This window comes from Pseudomyrmex gracilis, unplaced genomic scaffold (assembly GCF_002006095.1).
Source record: "Pseudomyrmex gracilis isolate BER0280 unplaced genomic scaffold, ASM200609v1 scaffold_276, whole genome shotgun sequence".
Classification (NCBI taxonomy): domain Eukaryota; kingdom Metazoa; phylum Arthropoda; class Insecta; order Hymenoptera; family Formicidae; genus Pseudomyrmex; species Pseudomyrmex gracilis.
The window spans coordinates 48,603-66,353 of record NW_018020860.1 but is presented as its reverse complement, the minus strand read 5'-3'; the positions used below and the strand labels follow the sequence as shown (position 1 = coordinate 66,353).

The following is a 17,751-nucleotide window of genomic DNA, read 5'->3' as shown; positions in this document are numbered from 1 at the left end:
TATATATGTATATATATATTATATAAATAAATCAACGCAAATTTAGATATATACAAGAACATATACAATTTTGTCATATACAATATGTACATTTCATACAGGATCGTAATGTACAGGATAAATTTAGAATACCAGAAGCCAATTTAACACAGAGTGTATTTTACAAGTCCAATAATCCATTTTGTACGAGTCTAGCCGAATTCACGTAATCGAGAATCAGGAAATCTATATAGCGAAAACAGTTTATTAGTCTAAAGATTGTATTGTATACGATAATCACCGTTACGCCATTCAACGTTAGCGACTCTATTTTCATCTGGTTATTATCTTTTCATATATCTTTTTTTCAAAAAAATATGTGTTTACATCATATATTTTCCACATATGCGCATTTTAAACGTCACAACGTTTACGGTGCACGGTGCGATCATCGCAAGAAAGAGCCTCAGATGGGTAAAAGAGCTACTCACCGATAATAGATACTGGATTATACACAGACGATATGACGTTGGCTGACGACTCCACGGTAGGAGTGACAGTCACCGTGACGGGCACCGTCAGCGTAAGTGTCGTCACTCTCGGTCGTACTGTCGTCGACGATGTAACTTTAGTCTCCAGTCCGTTAAGTTGCGTCACCACGTACGTGTATGTTCTTAATCGCGTCGACGTCACTACCGTCTCGGTGTAATAGACGCTCGTGCTGGGCTCAAGCGCGAGATCCGGCGTGGATTTGGTCTCTAGTTCAGACTTAACGGCCGGTTTGGACGGCAAGATCTCGGGGAAATCGAGGCGAGACAACGACAGGTAGAGATCGTCCGCCAGTCCGGCCTCGATCTCTTCCGGCGTAGGCGACGCGATCTTGGTCGTGACTTTTTTCACGGGGGTGGTCTCGGACACGGCGGTTCTGGTGATCGAGGACGATTTTGCGACTTCGTGTGAATAATTCGCGCCGAGGGGTATCACGCTGGGTACGTACGAGTCATCGAGATAATCGGTACGAGACGTATCGCGATCGCTCATCGACGATTTCCCAGTTTCCAGAGGTATTACGCTTTCGAAACTCGGCGCGATTGTGACACTAAACAAGGGAACCGTTTCGACAGGAGAGATCTGGGTTGAATTAGAAGCGATTTTAATATCCGGCAGTACAGGTTGCGCCGGTAATGTCTCTTCCGAAGTTTGCTCGATCGTTTCCGACGTGCTCTGTATACCGCGCTCCGTAGAGTCTTCGGGAGCTTCGGTTGGTCTTTTTTCTTCTTTTGCTCCGAGCGTTATCTCGGTGACAGGTGAAATATCCTCTTCCGTTGCGGTAGACATCGTAGTGATTTTCTCTTCGGAAACATTCGGAGACTCGGTGGACTCGTCGAGTTCGTCGGTCACAGTCGTGTGATCTTTCACGATTGATTCGTCGGTATTGTTTTCTTCAATAGAGGTAAATTCAGTAGTTGTTATATCTTCGTCCAATAGATTCGTGGTAGATTCCTCTGTGCTGGTATAATTGTCTTGCACAGTGATATCGATCGATTCTGTTGCATTCGTTGGCGTCTTATCGTGTATTTTATCCGTCTTTGCCTCTTCTTCCGACGTACTTTGACTAATCGGCGTCGTCGTCGTAACGTCGTCACTTTCCGTTCGCGTTTCAGAGTCGCTCTTAGTAGACACAACGTTGTCCTTATCTTTCGGCAAGATTGCTTCAGTTGTAGCCGCGTCTTCCATCGGAATCGTAATTTTTTCAACATTTTCGGTCGTGGTCTCGTAGTCGTAATCATCCTCGTACTCTTCCTCGTCGTCGAACGGAGGAAGGAAGAAATGATCGGTGATGATCACCGGCGCGTTTGACGCGCTTTCTTCGGACACGGTAGAACTGGCATCCGTCAACGCAAAACTCGTCTCCTCGTCTGGTCTGCTGTCAATAAGATTCGGTGTTACTTCGAGACCGGGCGTGACGGCGGAATGATCTATCTCTTCGTCAACTTTGTCCTCTTCGTCTTCCACTTTATCTCCTTCGTATTTTTCGTCTTCTTCGTCTGAGTATTCGTCGTAATCCGAAGAAGAAGCGGTGAAGAATCCGGTGGTAATAATCGCGAAAGTCGGTGTCGGCAGTATCGGTCGCACCGCGACTAATTTCTTTCTGGTCACTCTGACTTTGTTCGTAGTAATCGGCGTAGTCGGTGTGGTCAGGATTTTTCTGCGTCTGGTTATTGTCACTTTGTGTTTGCCAGCGACGGTCTGATAGCTCGCCGGATCGTCCGTAACGTCGGTCGGATCGATCGATCTACCCGATTCGAAGGTCCGAACGCGCGTCACTACGATTCTTCGCGGTGCGTGCGCGGTGGACGAGTACGTGAGAGACGCTTCGGTGCGAGATGTTAAAGGTCTGCGTCTGACGACGGTGAGTTTGTGTTGTCTGGCGCTTTTTCCACTACGCACCACGGGTACTCGAATTCTGACTCGTTTTCGTAGCGCCTCCTCGTCGTCAGAAGATTCTTCGTCGAATCTTCTGATATTAAAATCCTCGTTCGCGGGCCAAGCGACGGTGCCGTCTCTGTTGCGTTCGACGCTCGCGTCTCCGTATTGCACCGACTCGTCATAGAAATCACCTGCAAAGGCGATGTTCCCGCTTGTTTGTTTCAACGTGTTATTCTCGTAATTTAAGTTTATTCTGAGATCAGCCTACATGATGATGGTAAAGTGATAAAATCTTGTCGAGGATGTGCTTTTCGTTATGCGTTAATTTGTTCAATGACGTTAAATGACGTCGCTTGTCTCGTGTTTTGGTTTTTTGTAATAATTTTTGTTCGAATCGATTTTGCTTCACTTGCGTATTAGTGATATCACCCGGTTGCACGCACAACGTGTTTTATTTTTCTGCGACGATGTCGAAGACGGAAGAGTACCCTGTCCGAGATTTTGTCGTGTGGGCGCGCGTGCGGCGGCAAATCGAGGCTGTGTTAGTAGGAGAAAATGTAGGGATGATGCTCGAAAAGGAGAAAACGTTTTTCAGAAGGAAATAGAAGAGATTCGAGGAAGGATTGGGAGAGAAAGAAAGAGAGATAGAGAGAGAGAGAGAGAAAGAGAGCGGGATTGAATAAAACGTACACGAGTCGTCCTTGCGGACGGCCTCTCGTTTTCATCGAAGCTGCCAATTGTCCACGATCCTTTTTTTTTTTGGCAAGGAAAAGGATTTTGACAGTCTCGAGATCTTGTGTGTCTATATTACATAACGTAGCAACTGTTAAATTTTCATCTGTGTTGCTCGTGTTTTTCCCACTATATATGCCTGTAAAAAGACCGACGCTCTCCGCGGTGGAAGAGATTCATGAAGGACGGTTAACTTCTGGCGATTCCAAGTGGGTTTGATAAAATTATGGACTTATATAAGAATGTATGAGAAGGAAGAAGGTGAAGGAATGGAGGGAAAGTTTCGAAACAGAGAAGGACGAGATTATGTGTAGATGGACGTGGAAATGTGCCGTCCGACGTCACCCACTACGCTCTCGAGACTTTCTGTCGGCGCATGTGCGTCAATGGTATCCTCGCTTCCCGCCAAAATGGCGACGGCCGCCGGTCCGGCGTGCAACGACGGCGGTACAGAGGGACGTACCTCGACTGCTCCGTTCGACGTGTCTCTGCGTCTTCTGGAAGATGCGGTGACGGTGTCGCCGATTTTTACAGTACTCAGAACTGTGCTAAATTCTCCGGGTCTGCGGCCGGAAACGTAGAGCGTCACCACACTGGACTCGACCTTAGAAGCCGCCGCGGTAACTCCTTTGACCTCCTTTTTCTTGTCGTTCGGTTTCGCACGTCCACCTGCGCGCGATCTCGACGACTTCTTGTAATCTTCCGCTTCGTCTTCTTCCGAATATTCGTAACTATCGTGTCTGTAGTCGGAATCGGCCGGTTGATGTCTTCTCTCGACTTCTCCCGGCAGAGTGTTGCTCTGCGTAAACGGAGCGGCCGCGAATAAAGGATCAAGCAGCGGATTCGTGTTCTGCGGCTGTGTCTGCGGTTGTTGAAGCAGCAGCAAGAGAGAATTCAGATTGGCCGCCGGTATGGCGGCCGTCGGTGTTACCACAACGGTGTCCGTGACGAATTCCGTCGCGGTGACGACATCGGTCGACGAGTCGACCAGAGTCGTCAGAATTTCCTTTCCGCGGAAAGTTAGAGGAATGACAGTGCTCTGATGCTTCGTTATTGTAGTAATATAGGAAGTGGTGCGTGTGTTATATTGTGTGGAGGGTGTGGCTTGTGGCTGCAGCAATGGATTCGGGCCTAACTGGCCCAGAAGTAATTGCGATAAAAGAATATTGGCGAGAGGAGCGTTGCCAGACAGGGTTGGCTGTACCGTGGAAACTACGTTCTCCACGGAGTATACCGTTGTGGGCATGATAACCGATTGAGAGACGCGACGGCCAGCGAGGCTCGTGAGAGTGTGCGAGATACGAGTAGTGGGTGTCTCGTGAAGTAGGAATCGCGTGACTTCGGTTTGTCCTTGGACATTGGTGCCCGTCACTTCGCTAACGATTACCACGAGCGGTTTGCCATCTCCAGTTGTTACCGTGCTGTACTGAGAAGGCCCGAGAACCTCGGTGCTAGGCTGCGCCGTTATGATGTTTCGATGTTCCGTAACGCCATTGTTCACCACCGGAATTGTCACCTCTGTCGGCACGTAATGCGTCACAGTTATGGTGCCGTCGAAGTTCGGATATATCGTAGGTGCTTCTCGTATATCCTCGTGAGATCCTCTGCCTCTCGTGGAACCTCTTCTGCTATTTCTTCCGTTTGTCGTTCTCGAGGACGAACGAGACGGCGGTACTCTTCGATTGGTCGGAGATTCAGTTGATTTGGATCTGTTTTGTAATCTCGGTGGTCTCACTCTGTCGGTTGGTTTACTGGTGGATCTGTTATTTGTTCTTGTGGAACCGGAAGGCGGCCTCTTGTATCCCGGTCTATTCGAATCTTTTTCTCTTAATGTAAATTGTCTACCGTTGCTCGAAGCTGGTGACGGCTTTATTCTGACAGGTCCGTTCCTATTTCCGTTAGATTGATTCGGCCTGGTGGTTCTGGATTTCTGCTGACTCGGCGACTCCATCGTCTCCGCCGACGATTGATCCGGACCATTGGATGCCTTTTGCTGTAACTGCGACGGTGTCAAACTCCGCGCGCGATTATTGCTATATCGAGCGATAGGTTTAGTCTTAACACTGTCTTCTTTAGTCGTTACAGCATCCAGTGAATCAGATCTTTCTTCCGCTTTTGCGGGAGACGAAGACTGAGCAGGTCGACGAAACCGATTGCTGTACATTCTCAATTGACTAGCTTGACGACGAACTCTTCTTCTAGTTCCGAAAGGTCTGATCTGTACAACGGGTCCGACGGATTTTCCAGAACGTCGATTCACGTTCGATCTTCTGTCTTCGTGTTCGGATCCCTCGTAATCATTGTCAGATATTTCTTCAACGGGTTCGTCTTCAAAGCTTTCGTCTTCTTCGTTTGCCTCAGTTGTTTCGGTTGGTTCTTCGGTAGTTGCTTCTTGTTTTCTTCCGAGAAATCCACGCGGTGGGAACAAACCCGTGTTACTCGGTCGTGTTCTCGTGGACACTGGAGGAGTTGCTCTGTTATTCGTTCGGCCATTAGTCACTCTTGGAACCGTTGGCGCGCTCGGCCTGTTCAGATTGCTCGATCGTCTCGGAGTCGTAGTCGTCGGTGGTCTCGGTGTAGTTACCGACCTGCCGTTTCCATTCAAACTGATCGGTCTTCGGAATTTTAAGAGTGGATTCGTGGATTTTCTCGTAGATTCCGTCGTGGTTTGCAAAGGAGTAGTGACAGTTTCACCGTCTAAGGAATCGGTGAATGACGTTTCGTCCGTGACAAGCATGGTTGTGGTAAACTCGTTAGCGTCGTTTTCCTGATCCTCGTGCTTAATGGTGGACTGTCCTCTCAGTAACGTCGACGACGGTCGAATACCCGTTCGATATCTCGAAGAAGCGACGGGAAATGAGGAACTCGAGACGCGAGCCGGAGCTTTCGAGGATCCTCTTATCGACGTCGGGCCGCGTCTGGTGGTTTGAAACACGGACGTTGGGCTTATTCTAGACGGTGTTCTTCCTCGACTGCTCGAAAACGACGTGCTATACGAGCTTGTCGTGGTGGTAGGTCGTCTTCCTAGAAATCTTCTTGAATTCGACGGAGACAATGTCGAGGAGTACGATCCGTTGGGCGATGTGACGCGAGTTCGCTGTAACACGAATCTGCTTCCTTTGCCGGCTAAAGTGGCCGTTATCGTAGGAGTTATATCCGTTCTGGTAATGGTCGTCGCAGCTTGCGCGCCTTTGCGTTTCGGATTGAAGGTAGGTCTGTTTCTGGAAGCGAACGGTCTGATCACCGGTGTGAAGGTCCTCTTTCTGGTCGAGAACGTCAAACGTGATTTCTTCTTGGAACTTTGTCCATCCTCGCTTTCTTCATCTTCCTCATCGTCTTCTTCGCCTTGTTCGCCATCCTCCTCTGATTCTTCGTCGGTGGGTTCCGTCGAAGAGTCTTCGGACAGAGAAGACTGAATAACAGCGGGAGAGGGTGAGATTTCTGGTATACCTGTCGATTGAATAGGAGGTATAGTAGAGGTCGGCGAGATGCTTGTTGTGCTTGGCACGTAGAAGCTGGAAGTACTTTCGATAATCTGAGCGTATCTTCCTTCAATGCTGGTACCGATAACTTTCGATTGATAGAACGTGGTGGTTCCGTTATTCTCAATTTGACCTTGAATCAGGCGCACCAAACCGGTTCGATGACCCTGAGTGGGTGGAATACTCGCTTTCCTCTCTTCGTCTATCTTGGTGCTCGATGTGTGTTCGATCACTTTAGCGTACGCGCCGTCGAGAAGCGTGCCGACTTGCTTAGTTGTAAAGTAAACAGTAGTGACTTCGTCGGCGTCTATTACACTTCCTTTGTTCAACGATAAAACGCCCGTGGGAAGTACTGGCGTGGCTATCGACGAGGAAGGCAACGACGGCGTTTCCAATCTCGTCGAGCTCTCCTGCACTTGCGCATAATATCCGTCTATGTAAGTGCCGTAAATATCCGTCGTGTAGTGAGTCGTAGTACCTTCGTGCACTTCGCTCGAACTTATCGTGGAGATCAAGCCCGTTTTCTGAGTCTCGGTTACTTTGGAAGGCGATATAGTTGTCTTTTCGTCGGTGCCCAGAGTTTGAATTGACGGATACACAGACCCACCGATCGCGCGACCGGTTGGCTGTTGCGTCGCAATATTCGACGGTATCGAAACGCTGGTCACCGTTTCCAGTCTGCTGTTGAGGATCGTTTCGTTTCCGATGTAAGACGTAGTGAAGTAAGTAAACGTAGTGTAGAAAGTCGTGGGTTCGGGTGATATTGATGAAGCGTTCACGACGCTGTGATGATCAGGATCAGTCACGATTCCTTTGGATAGTACGTTCGCATCTTCAGTGATGGATTTTCCAGGCACGGCACTGCTCAAAGGTGTAACTTCGTTGTCCGCTGTGACCTTGGATTCTTTCTCGTTCGTCAAAGACGTCTCTTCCGCTGGTGGATTCAAGGTCGGCGTGTACGTCATTACTACACCGAGTTCTACGGTGGGTGAGGACGCAATTCCCTGTGTGACGACGTTGCTGACCGTTTCTTCGCGGCTGGTAGTTATGGTGTCGCCGCCCTTGTAGAATGTCGTCCAATAAGTAAACGTCGTGAAATACGTTACCGGCGTTGTGCTGGTCGGTTCCAGCACTACGGAGGGAGACGGTCTCAAAGTCTCCGTGACAACATTCGTAACCGTTTCTAATCGACTCGCAACATTTGTCTGATCGCCTTTGTACATCGTCGTAAAGTACGTGAAGGTGGTGTAACTAGTTTGCAGAAGCAACGTTGGTGCTGGTTCCACTTCGTGATTGTTGGACTCCGATAATTCCTGATCCTCGGGAACGATGTTTCTCTTGTCCATCACATCCAATACAGTGCCGCCACCGGAACTGGAGGAAGACACAACGTCTGTTATCATGGAACCGATAACTTCCACTTCGTCAGCCGGAGGATGAGGTGTAACTTGAGCGCCTACTTGAAAGTCGCGAAACAGACGTTCGGTAACGGGTTGATCCTCCAGTGTGGTAGGCACTTCTGTCGTTTGCTCGGTGTTGCCTTCGGTCATAGTCGTAGCTTCGTTGCGCGTCGCTTGATCGGCTTGTTGAACCTTTTTCGTTAGTAAAAGCTCTTCTTCCTGAGACTTCTTACGCTGAAGAGCTTCCAGATAAGCTAAGATCTCCGGAGGCACAGCAGGCTTACTATCGACAGATTTTGGTGTCGTGAGTTGAGTCGTTTCTTGTGAAACTGGCTGAACCTTCGTAGGTGTAATGGTTTCAGTAACCACGTTTGTAAATACCTCAGTTCGCGTCTCGATCTCCGTTTCGTCATCAACAAAAATAGTAGTGAAGTACGTGTAAGTCGTGTAATACGTCTTCACCTGTTCTCTCACCGCTTCGCTTGCCATAGCTGGAGTGGGACTCGGTTCTAAATCAGTAGTCCATCCATCTGACGTCTCGAAATCGTCATTAGTTGTGATAGAATCCGTCGGAGTGGTGTCTTGCTGTTGGAAAGTAGTCAAACTGTCTTCCGTCGTTTCGTCGAGAACCTGATAAATCGGCTCGGTACCCTTGTTAAACTCTTCGGGAGTTCGGGCGTTTGTTACGGACGGCAAGATACTCTGCGATATCGTCGTTGGTGATATTAACACGGACTCGTCCTTGTCGAAGAGGCCGGCTACAACGGCAGAAACCCCGTTTGGTCCGACGGTCTGCGTGATAACGTTAGTCTCGACGACCTGTCGACTGGATACGCTCGATGTGTTTTCTTGGAAGAATGTTGTTAAATACGTGTATGTTGTGTACAAGGTCTTAAAGATCAATTCTATTTCTTCATCTTGTTTGGTAGTCTGCTCTTCCTCGACCTCGCCGAGCAAAGTCGGCGTTTTTCTTGGTGAAGAAGTAGAACGGATTGAAACGTCGGTCGAAGTAGGTCGAATTAATTCAGTCAAGAATGTCACCTCGGAAGAGACCACTTCTCGAGAGCGAATTGAAGTCGTGGTCTGATCGTTGTCGCCCGGAATGAAGAAAGTTGTGAAATACGTGAATGTCTTGTAGACGGTAGACGGTAGCACTTTAGTGGCCACCGTCACTTTCTCTTCCGCATTATCTGAATCGTGTGACTTGTGTTTGTCGGCTTGCAGATTATTTTGTGGAGAATCGTTTTTAATGCTACGTCCTTGGTGATCTCCCAATACGATGTCATTCGGAATTTCGTCCTCCAAAGTCGGCATCACCGATTCCGTCGTTGCCAGTACTCTTCTCGCGCTTTCCAAAATATCCTTGAGAGTTGTCAGAACACTGTCTGTTGTGTCTTTTAATGGAGTGCTCAGTTCGTTCATTTCATTCTCTTCGCTGGTAGTGATCGTTGTTGGTGTGGTAGAAGGCAACTCTTCGACAGTGTCCTGTTCGTCAGATTCGGTTCCGGTTGTGCCGTATTCCACAGTAGTGTCGTCCGCCTCATAAGTCACGGTGGCTTCATCCGGAAAGAAGTACACATTCGATGACGTGTGAATTATTTGCGCGTAATTCGTGCCAATGTACGTGCCGTAAATGAGACTCTTGTAATGAGTCGTGGTGCCATCCAGTGACGTCGTGGAGTCGATAACTTTCAGAAGACCCGTCGATTTCACCGATCCGGTTTCGACATCGGGTACCAGCAGTAACGGTTCCGTGGACGTGGTAGACGATTCGGCTTCGGTTTCCTCGACCAAGCTAGGCTGAATGTTTCCGCGATTGATAGCGCTCAGCAGCTGATCATCCGAGTGATCATTTTGATGATTTGAAGGCAGATCGGTTTTCGCGCGATCCATCACGGTCGTAGGCCGAATCTTCATCACCGCCACGCCATCGTCCGGTCGAAGTGTGGCGTCGCCTTTGATCGTGGTCGCGGGACGTGCCAAGGGCGCCGGCGACGTGCTCGGCGAGAAGACGATGACGGTGTCGCCGACCGTGGTCGTGAAATCCGCGAAACCGTGATAAGTCACGGTAGCGAGAGGCTTTGTGTCCGGTTTCTTCTGGGGCGCGGTCTTCACCTGCGGCTTAAAGATCTTCGGCGCTCGCGGTCTGAAGCTCTTCGATTGCGCGTCCTCGAACGCGTCGAAACCGCTTGTCACGTATTCCTGTTTGACGGTGTAAGTGGGTAGATTGTCGGCCGTTCGCACCTTCGCCGGTTTAAATCTCTGCGCGTCCCCGCTGAGTTCTCTCTTGCTGAATATATCATTTTCACGAGACAGTTCGTCGAGTTTACCGATCGTTCCGGTCTCTTTCTGCTTCTCGGTATTGCTGTCGATGTTGTCGTTCGGCGCTTGTATCTCTTCGATAATTCTAATTGGCGTATTGTCGAGAGCCACTCGGAGCCGCCATTCGTCCTCCGGTGCTCTCGAGGGATAAACTACGTAGGGGCTCGACGGATCGGGAACGGGCTCTTTCTCGTAGAACACCCTACTGGACGTGGATAGAATTCTCGCGTAAAAACGACCATTGTTTAGAGTCGTGCCGAGGACTTTGGTAGCGAATTCGGTGCTCGCGCCATCCTGCACGAACGTACGCGCCGTATTCGTCAACAGTCCGACCGGAGGTATGGATTTTCCAGGACGCGCCGAAACTAAGAGAACCGTGGTCACTCCTGAGAAGTCGTAAACGAAGAATACACACCGCAAGCAACGTAATGTCGTAACGACGCGAGAAATTACCGTGTCGGCGATTTCATCAATAGAACCGTTAAAAACGAAATAAACAGCCGCAATAAGTCACCGGGGTGGTAATTGCGATGGAAAAACGAAATATAAAGTTATCAAAATGTGATTGATCATTCGCGCAGGAACGAGCGCACGTGCGTTCGACGAATCCGATTCGTTCAGGCACGTTTTGCATTTTGCGTGTCCGTCCGTGTCACAATCGTTGTGCGTCGGCGTGCGTCCGCGTTTCGCATTCGAACGACAATTCGCGTCATATGTTATTATTAAATTTTTTTAATTGTTTATGTAGGTCGTCGGAGAGACGGAGTGGCGGACGGACGTTGGAGGCAGACGGCATCCAGTTGTTGAGAAGAGTTGAAGGCGGGGAGCAGACGGGAGCAGTAACAGAAACAGAAAAAAAGAGATAGACGATCTTAGTAGACGAAGACCTTCTTCTTTTCGTAGCCTAAGACACCTGTTGTGATAATTTATCCGCGGTTATTCCGCTCTGATCTGCGTCATTAGCCTACTCTTTGAAAAAAAAAAAAAACGCTGCTTCTTCCGCTAGGCGGAAAAGTGAAAGAGAAATTGGCATGCGTACGAGGAAGAGAAAGAAAAATGTTCAGCGCCATATTAGATCTTGCCTTATGTACACCATCCCCAGGACCTGAAAAATCCAAGATAACCGACAGCGTACGATTTATCTCTCTCCCAAAAAACAAAAAAAAACATCAAACAATTGGCATTTCATTTTATTGCCCACCTGTTACACGAAACGCGCGTTACATTTTCGTGTCCTGAGGAGGAACATTTTACAATGCCAATCGTACGGCAGATTTGAAAGGCAGATAGCAGCGTAAGAGATGACATGTACATGTAATAATCGCTTCAGCGATAGGAAAGTTATACTGCCCGTTTATTTACACAGCCGCACCTCGCGTCAACACGCACATGTATACTTGAGACGCGGATGTATCGTCAGAAGAGCTGAGTTATATAGAGAGCAGAGACAGAAAACAAAAGCCGAAAGACTAATTCGAGGAATTGCGCTCAAATTTGACGAAAACGATTCAATGACAAAGCGCGATGCGTCCAAATTCATATCGAAGTTGTTCAAAATAAACTCTCAAGCTCGAGCGCAATCCTCGTTTTTACGTGTGTCAGTGTGATTTCAGGTGTCGTAAATGTGTGTCACGATTAGCATACATTTTGTTAGGCATGTTTCTCGACATGCACGAAAGAGACTTACCCTCGAGGTCCCTTTCTATTCTGGACGCTCTAATATTCGACGAATCCGCGTCTGAAAAAAACAAAACCAATGACATCTTTAACATTAATCCACTTAACGTGCTTAAGAGGGTACTGGATACCGACTATAGAGACCTGTAAACCGACTTTCTCCTATGACGTTTGGTGTCGTATTTACTTCATTAAATCTAAAATGCTTCTACAAAAATAAGTAAATTGTGCTAAGGATTGGCGCTTGTTCTTTGGAATGTCAAAATTCAGCATCAATTTTTTCTTACACAGTTTCCTTCTATAACCTCACTATATATTCTTGTATGTAGTATTATTTCTAAGCTTATGTACATATTTACAATGAACAAGCGCCACAGATACGACAAAAACGAATCTAATGAGACATCCAGATTATGGTATAACTATCTAATTGATGAGAACAACGTCTTAGTGTGATGACAGTATAGGTTATCATATGCTATCATTATGAATAAAAAAAAGAGTTTCAAAAGGCATTATATATCTATTTTCAAAAGCACTAAATAGTTGTTTATATGTATTTGGTTCTATAGAAGCACTTTTTATGTAATGCGGTAAAGAAACTTAAAAATTAGAGAAATTTAGGTTTTTAAAACGTCGGTTTACAGGTCTCTATCCAGTTTGCAGGCCGGGCTCCAGTACCCTCTTAATTTGCATGTGCAACACAAGGTCGCCTCGATGCAGAGGAAACGGTGGGTGGTGAAAGGAAATTATTAAAGAACATTGATGACAGTAGGAGCGCTTCATTTGGTCATCGTCATAGAACACCAGCTCCTCGCGAAATAATCGTCATGCGTCATACGCGATGTTGTCATTTCCACTTCTTTGTGTTTAAAGAATCATCTTTTATGCGCGCGTAACGGTGATTTTTTTTTTTTATCTTTTATATTGCCGGTCCTTTTTGGACAACGCTATTTAACAACGCGTCTGTTTGTGATTTAAGAAACTAAAAAAAAAAAACAAAAAGAAACACATGGCGACAGAATGACGAAGACACAGGAACGAGCTCGGGAACGAGCGTGACTATGCGAGAATAGACAGGAAGAGGAGACACGACCAGACGTCGACAACGCCAAAGATGTCGTTCGGAGGCCGCGACGTACAGTTATCTGACCGACTCCTTTTCCTCGCGGGGAATATCTCTGCGTTTTCTTCCCGCGCACGTGAGTGCGCTTGCACGTGACTGCATATGCGCAAAACACCTCGACGAGCAATTTCTGCCTTTTCATTACGACACTGATTATAGTGACAGCAGACTTGCCTCACGCAGTAGCGAGGTAATAATACGCGCGTATAATTTAAATTCAATTTATTTTTGTTAATCAACACGCTTTTTGTCAAATATGAAAAAGTTACCTGGCAACACGTTGTATTAATTATTTTTGTGTAAGTTTTTTATTTATTTGTTTGTCTCCGTCGAATGTATGCGCGCGCTTTTTTTCGAATTCTCGGATTTGTTTCTTCGACGCGATTCAACGATGCTGAACTTTCGGGGTGACCGGAGCAGATTCCGGTTATTCGACGACGACAGGCAGTTCTCGGTACCGCGGCAATCGAGACCGCAGACGTTGTACCTACGCGGTTCGAGGTCATCCTCGTTCGGACGCATTAGGTCAGCTGGTCGACTCCGTCGTGTCGCCCTTCTTTCCAGCGTATGGCCTCCGGCCAATCGGGCCGTTCTGTGGCCCCTGACGAACCGGTCACGTCACGTTACTCAACAATCGGCAACGACGATCGGAGTCGCATCGACGTACATATATGTGACAGAATTCGTGGTTGGCATCGCGTATTCCCCGATATTTCAGTCAAGCTTGAATTGCGTTATGAAATGCAACGCGTCGCGATTACGCCAACCTGTCGTGTCGACTTCTGTGCGCGCACATTGAGAAGCGTAGGATCATGCATATTGAAAGAATTTTGCAAATGAAATTTAAATAAGTTGAAATAAGAAATATGTTTACGGTCATCCGAGCCGATCGCAGGATGTTGTGCGGAAAACTGCGAACAAATTATATATGCATATATATATATTTACACGCGAACAAATATATATATATATATATATATACGCAGTTTTCCGCACAACATCCTGCGATCGGCTCTGATGACCGTAAATATATTTCTTAGTTTAGTAACTTAACGAGCTCTTCAATAAGATTTAATTGTTAAGTTGAAATAAATTAATATTTGCGCGTATAGGTTTATTTTTTTATTCAAACAGAAAAAATATCGCGCTGATATAAGATCGAGTAAAACTGTTGGAGACAAAACCGCAAGAGGAAAGATCCAAATGGCCGTGTCACGTGTATGTGTCGACGAATCATTTCTGCTGCTGCTGCTGCTGCTTTCGAGTTGCATAATTCACGCATAATTTTCGCATAGCTTTCCGCGCTGGAACAACATCGCCGCTTCTGGTATTCGAAAGCGTGCAAACAACCGTAAACCAAACGGAGATACGAGGGCGCACCTGACGATCGACTTCCACGTATGCAGCTGCATAATAGTGGTTGCATAGGCGAGGGCTACCTTGAGCTCGTTTTCTTGCGCGATACGCGAGAAGAGAAATCCTCCGGGGATTATAAATGTTCATTTCGTAAGAAACAATTCGTCCATTCATGTCGCGCGAACAGAAACCTGCCGCTAATGTTCGAAAGATTTCTTTTTTCCTCCCCGACGATTGCTCCCGCAAACGCGTAATTGACGAGTTTCGTTCGGTAGAAGGCAATTGCGTCAGCGGGATTCTTCAATGGATGGATAGGGTCGTTAACATTCCGCAATAGAAGAAAAAAGCTGCAAATCCATAAACGCGCTTGATTTTCGTCATTCACACCGCTTTTCTAAAATTGCATCCCGCGCAATTCAATCAAGTTTTAAGCGAAATTTTATATCTCGATTATTTATAAATGTAGTCATTCGATGTCCACGCTAACCCTGAACAACAAATGTCGTAAGTTTTAACTATCTTGCGAGAGCGACATGAATGTATCAAGGTAACCCAGTCGTCGTCGTCGTCGGCTAATGCATGACGCGTGATTTCGATCTCACTTTCAACACGGTGGGCGACATCATGTATCATGGACCATAACTAGCCAGAACAATGATGTGATGGGAATCAGGGACTTATTATCGGTATGATTTCAATACCGGTATTATACNAGAGATTGTATACCGAAACCGATATATTACCGAAGACCGTAATAAAATACCGATATTATTTCGGTATTCCTACTAATGGTATTCTTAAAAATTATATAGATAAGTTAATTAAAGCAATTTTTGTTGCATAATTAATCTTCCTACCGCTTATTGGACTTATAGACCGACAAAATATAAAGACGCTTTTTTTTTCTAAACTAATTGAAGCATTTTGGCAGAAACAAAAAAGTAATATTCCTGCATTATATTCTTTGTCTAAAATAGTTTTAGCAGTCCCACCTACACAAGTTAGTGTTGAGAGACTGTTCTCATCATTGAAATATATATTATCATGCTTACGTTATAATCTATCCGATAATATTCTTGACGATATTCTAATTCTCAGAACTAATAAAAATGGAAATTTTTAACAAATTTGGATATTGATAAATATGTCTATGTGTATTTTGTTACTGTTCTTAATTATATTAATTATTGTTACTGTTCTTAATTATATAAAAAAAATAAAATAATTTAAATAATATTAAGTTTCTGTGCGGCAGTTTTTTATAAACATTGTATTATTAAAAAGTGTTATCAACATAACGACAACACTTATAGTTTTAAGATATTACTTTTAAAAAATCACGAAAAAATTATCGGTAAATATAGGTAAATATGGGTAAATATACCGATATTATCGTATACCGGTATGACGTCATACCGGTATTTCTGCATTTCGGTTTGCATAAGGGTTTTCATAGTATTACCCAAAAATATCGGTAAAATACCGGTATTTTGCATATCGGTATAAGTCCCTGGATGGAATCGCGCGAAGCGTGCAATAGAAGAAGATTTATGTACACGTGAAAATTTTATGTGAAGTTGCACTAAAGATTTCATTAAGAGATCCCTATACTATGCGTATGTGAAAGAATTTAAAATTCTCATTTTCTCTTATATATCTCTCGAATTTATTTTCTGCTTTCTCGGAAACCGAAATTCTGCGGGTGCTTGCGTCAGAGACGTGACGAATTGCGTTAATATTGTCGTTACGGTTTTCCGGTGAAAGCTCCTTCAACCTCCTTCCCAAAAAAAAAAAAAAAAAAAAAAAACAATTGTGTGCCGAGGAAGTAAATGCTCCGCACACAGAAGCGATCGAAATCAGATTTTGCCGCGGCAGCAGTGAATTAATTTCTCACGTTGCGGGCAATTCCTGCGGAGTTAACTGGCCGTGTAATAGTCAATGCGGCCGCTTAGGAATATGCGTTTGCGCTCGGAGTCGAGGCGCGCGCGTTGATATATGTGGTAAACCGAGAATAATGATGATTACTCTCACTTGCTCAATAATTTCTTGCGAGCGACCGGCAATATTTCTGCGACGTTTCCACGTCGGTACCTTCGTCTATCTTCTGTCATTTGACGGCAATCGCGAGAAAAACATAAAACTTCTCACAAAGGAGTCTATACAAGGAAATTATCTCTTGATGAAAATGATGTAAGCGCGCTTTGAGATTCGCGTCGATTCGTTTGTATGTGTGTACACGCGATATTTTCATGAAGTTCTCATCGAAAGGATGTCTCAAGCGCGAGTCCCGCGCTGCCATTGTTCCGCGCTAATTGAAAACGTATCGATTTTCCATGGCTAAATTCGCCGACAACGTGAAATCTCGTGCTTCGGGTGCGCGGAAACAGGTTCGAGTGAGAGAAAGCGGTTCGATCCGTGGGAACCGGTAAATGCGGTGCCAACAGTTATCGTGTCTCGTGCGGACACCGGAGTGTTCCTTAAAATATCAGTTTTGCACGTGCACGCTTGCGTGTGTTCTAGACAAGATACACGTTCAAAATCAATGTACTACTGTAGCGTTTCGCTACGATTTTTTTTTCTCAAATTCGCGAAAGAATATACATTTCGTGGTTGTCATTTTAACCGTTCGATGTTACCTCGCTGTACCAGCCACTGTCATGCGTGACGTCGCGTACGCTCACCGTTTACGCGACACAAGTCCAAAGTGAGATCCGGCCCGAGTCCAATATCTATCTCAGGTAGCTTTGCCCGGCCAACCGACCGGAAAATGACAAGCTGCTTTTGCAATATCCGACATCCTTCTTGTTCTTCGACGCGTCGTATAAATGTCTCTCGATACGGCTGTTTGATATCGTGAACATATATACAGTATGTAAACAAAAGAGCGCGAAAAAAATAGGGGAGACCGGGGCACAAAGTAACATCCAAAATAAATTGTAAAAAAAAATGTACGGAATATTATGTAATATTAGGTACATTATAATAGTCACATCCTTTAGCTTTAAGAAAAAACAAATATTATTCTTATATATCTTTACACAAAAGAGTATTTTAATGTTAAGTACAATCGCGCAGATTTGTCAACCTGCCCCATACCCAGGATTAATTGTCACGTGTCTTTTATACAGAGAAAGAATAAGATATAAAATTTCTGTTTTTTATTTTATTAAATTTATTGAGGGTACATAACATTATACATTAAGTATAAAGTATTTATACAATATTAATAATCATATATATATATATA

General features: G+C 45.5%; 1 protein-coding gene across 1 annotated transcript in view; it reads right to left on the bottom strand.

Moving 5' to 3' along the window:
- The window catches only part of LOC109859664 (mucin-12), a 75,158-nt gene that overhangs the window by 21,355 nt on the left and 36,052 nt on the right, over window positions 1-17,751 (bottom strand). Inside the window, exons 2-4 of the mRNA XM_020438132.1 lie at window positions 12,033-12,083; window positions 3,491-10,731; window positions 471-2,643 (exon numbers count right to left, since the gene is read on the bottom strand). Coding sequence (XP_020293721.1) covers window positions 471-2,643; window positions 3,491-10,731; window positions 12,033-12,083 — 9,465 coding nt within the window. The remainder of the gene's footprint in view (window positions 1-470; window positions 2,644-3,490; window positions 10,732-12,032; window positions 12,084-17,751) is intronic.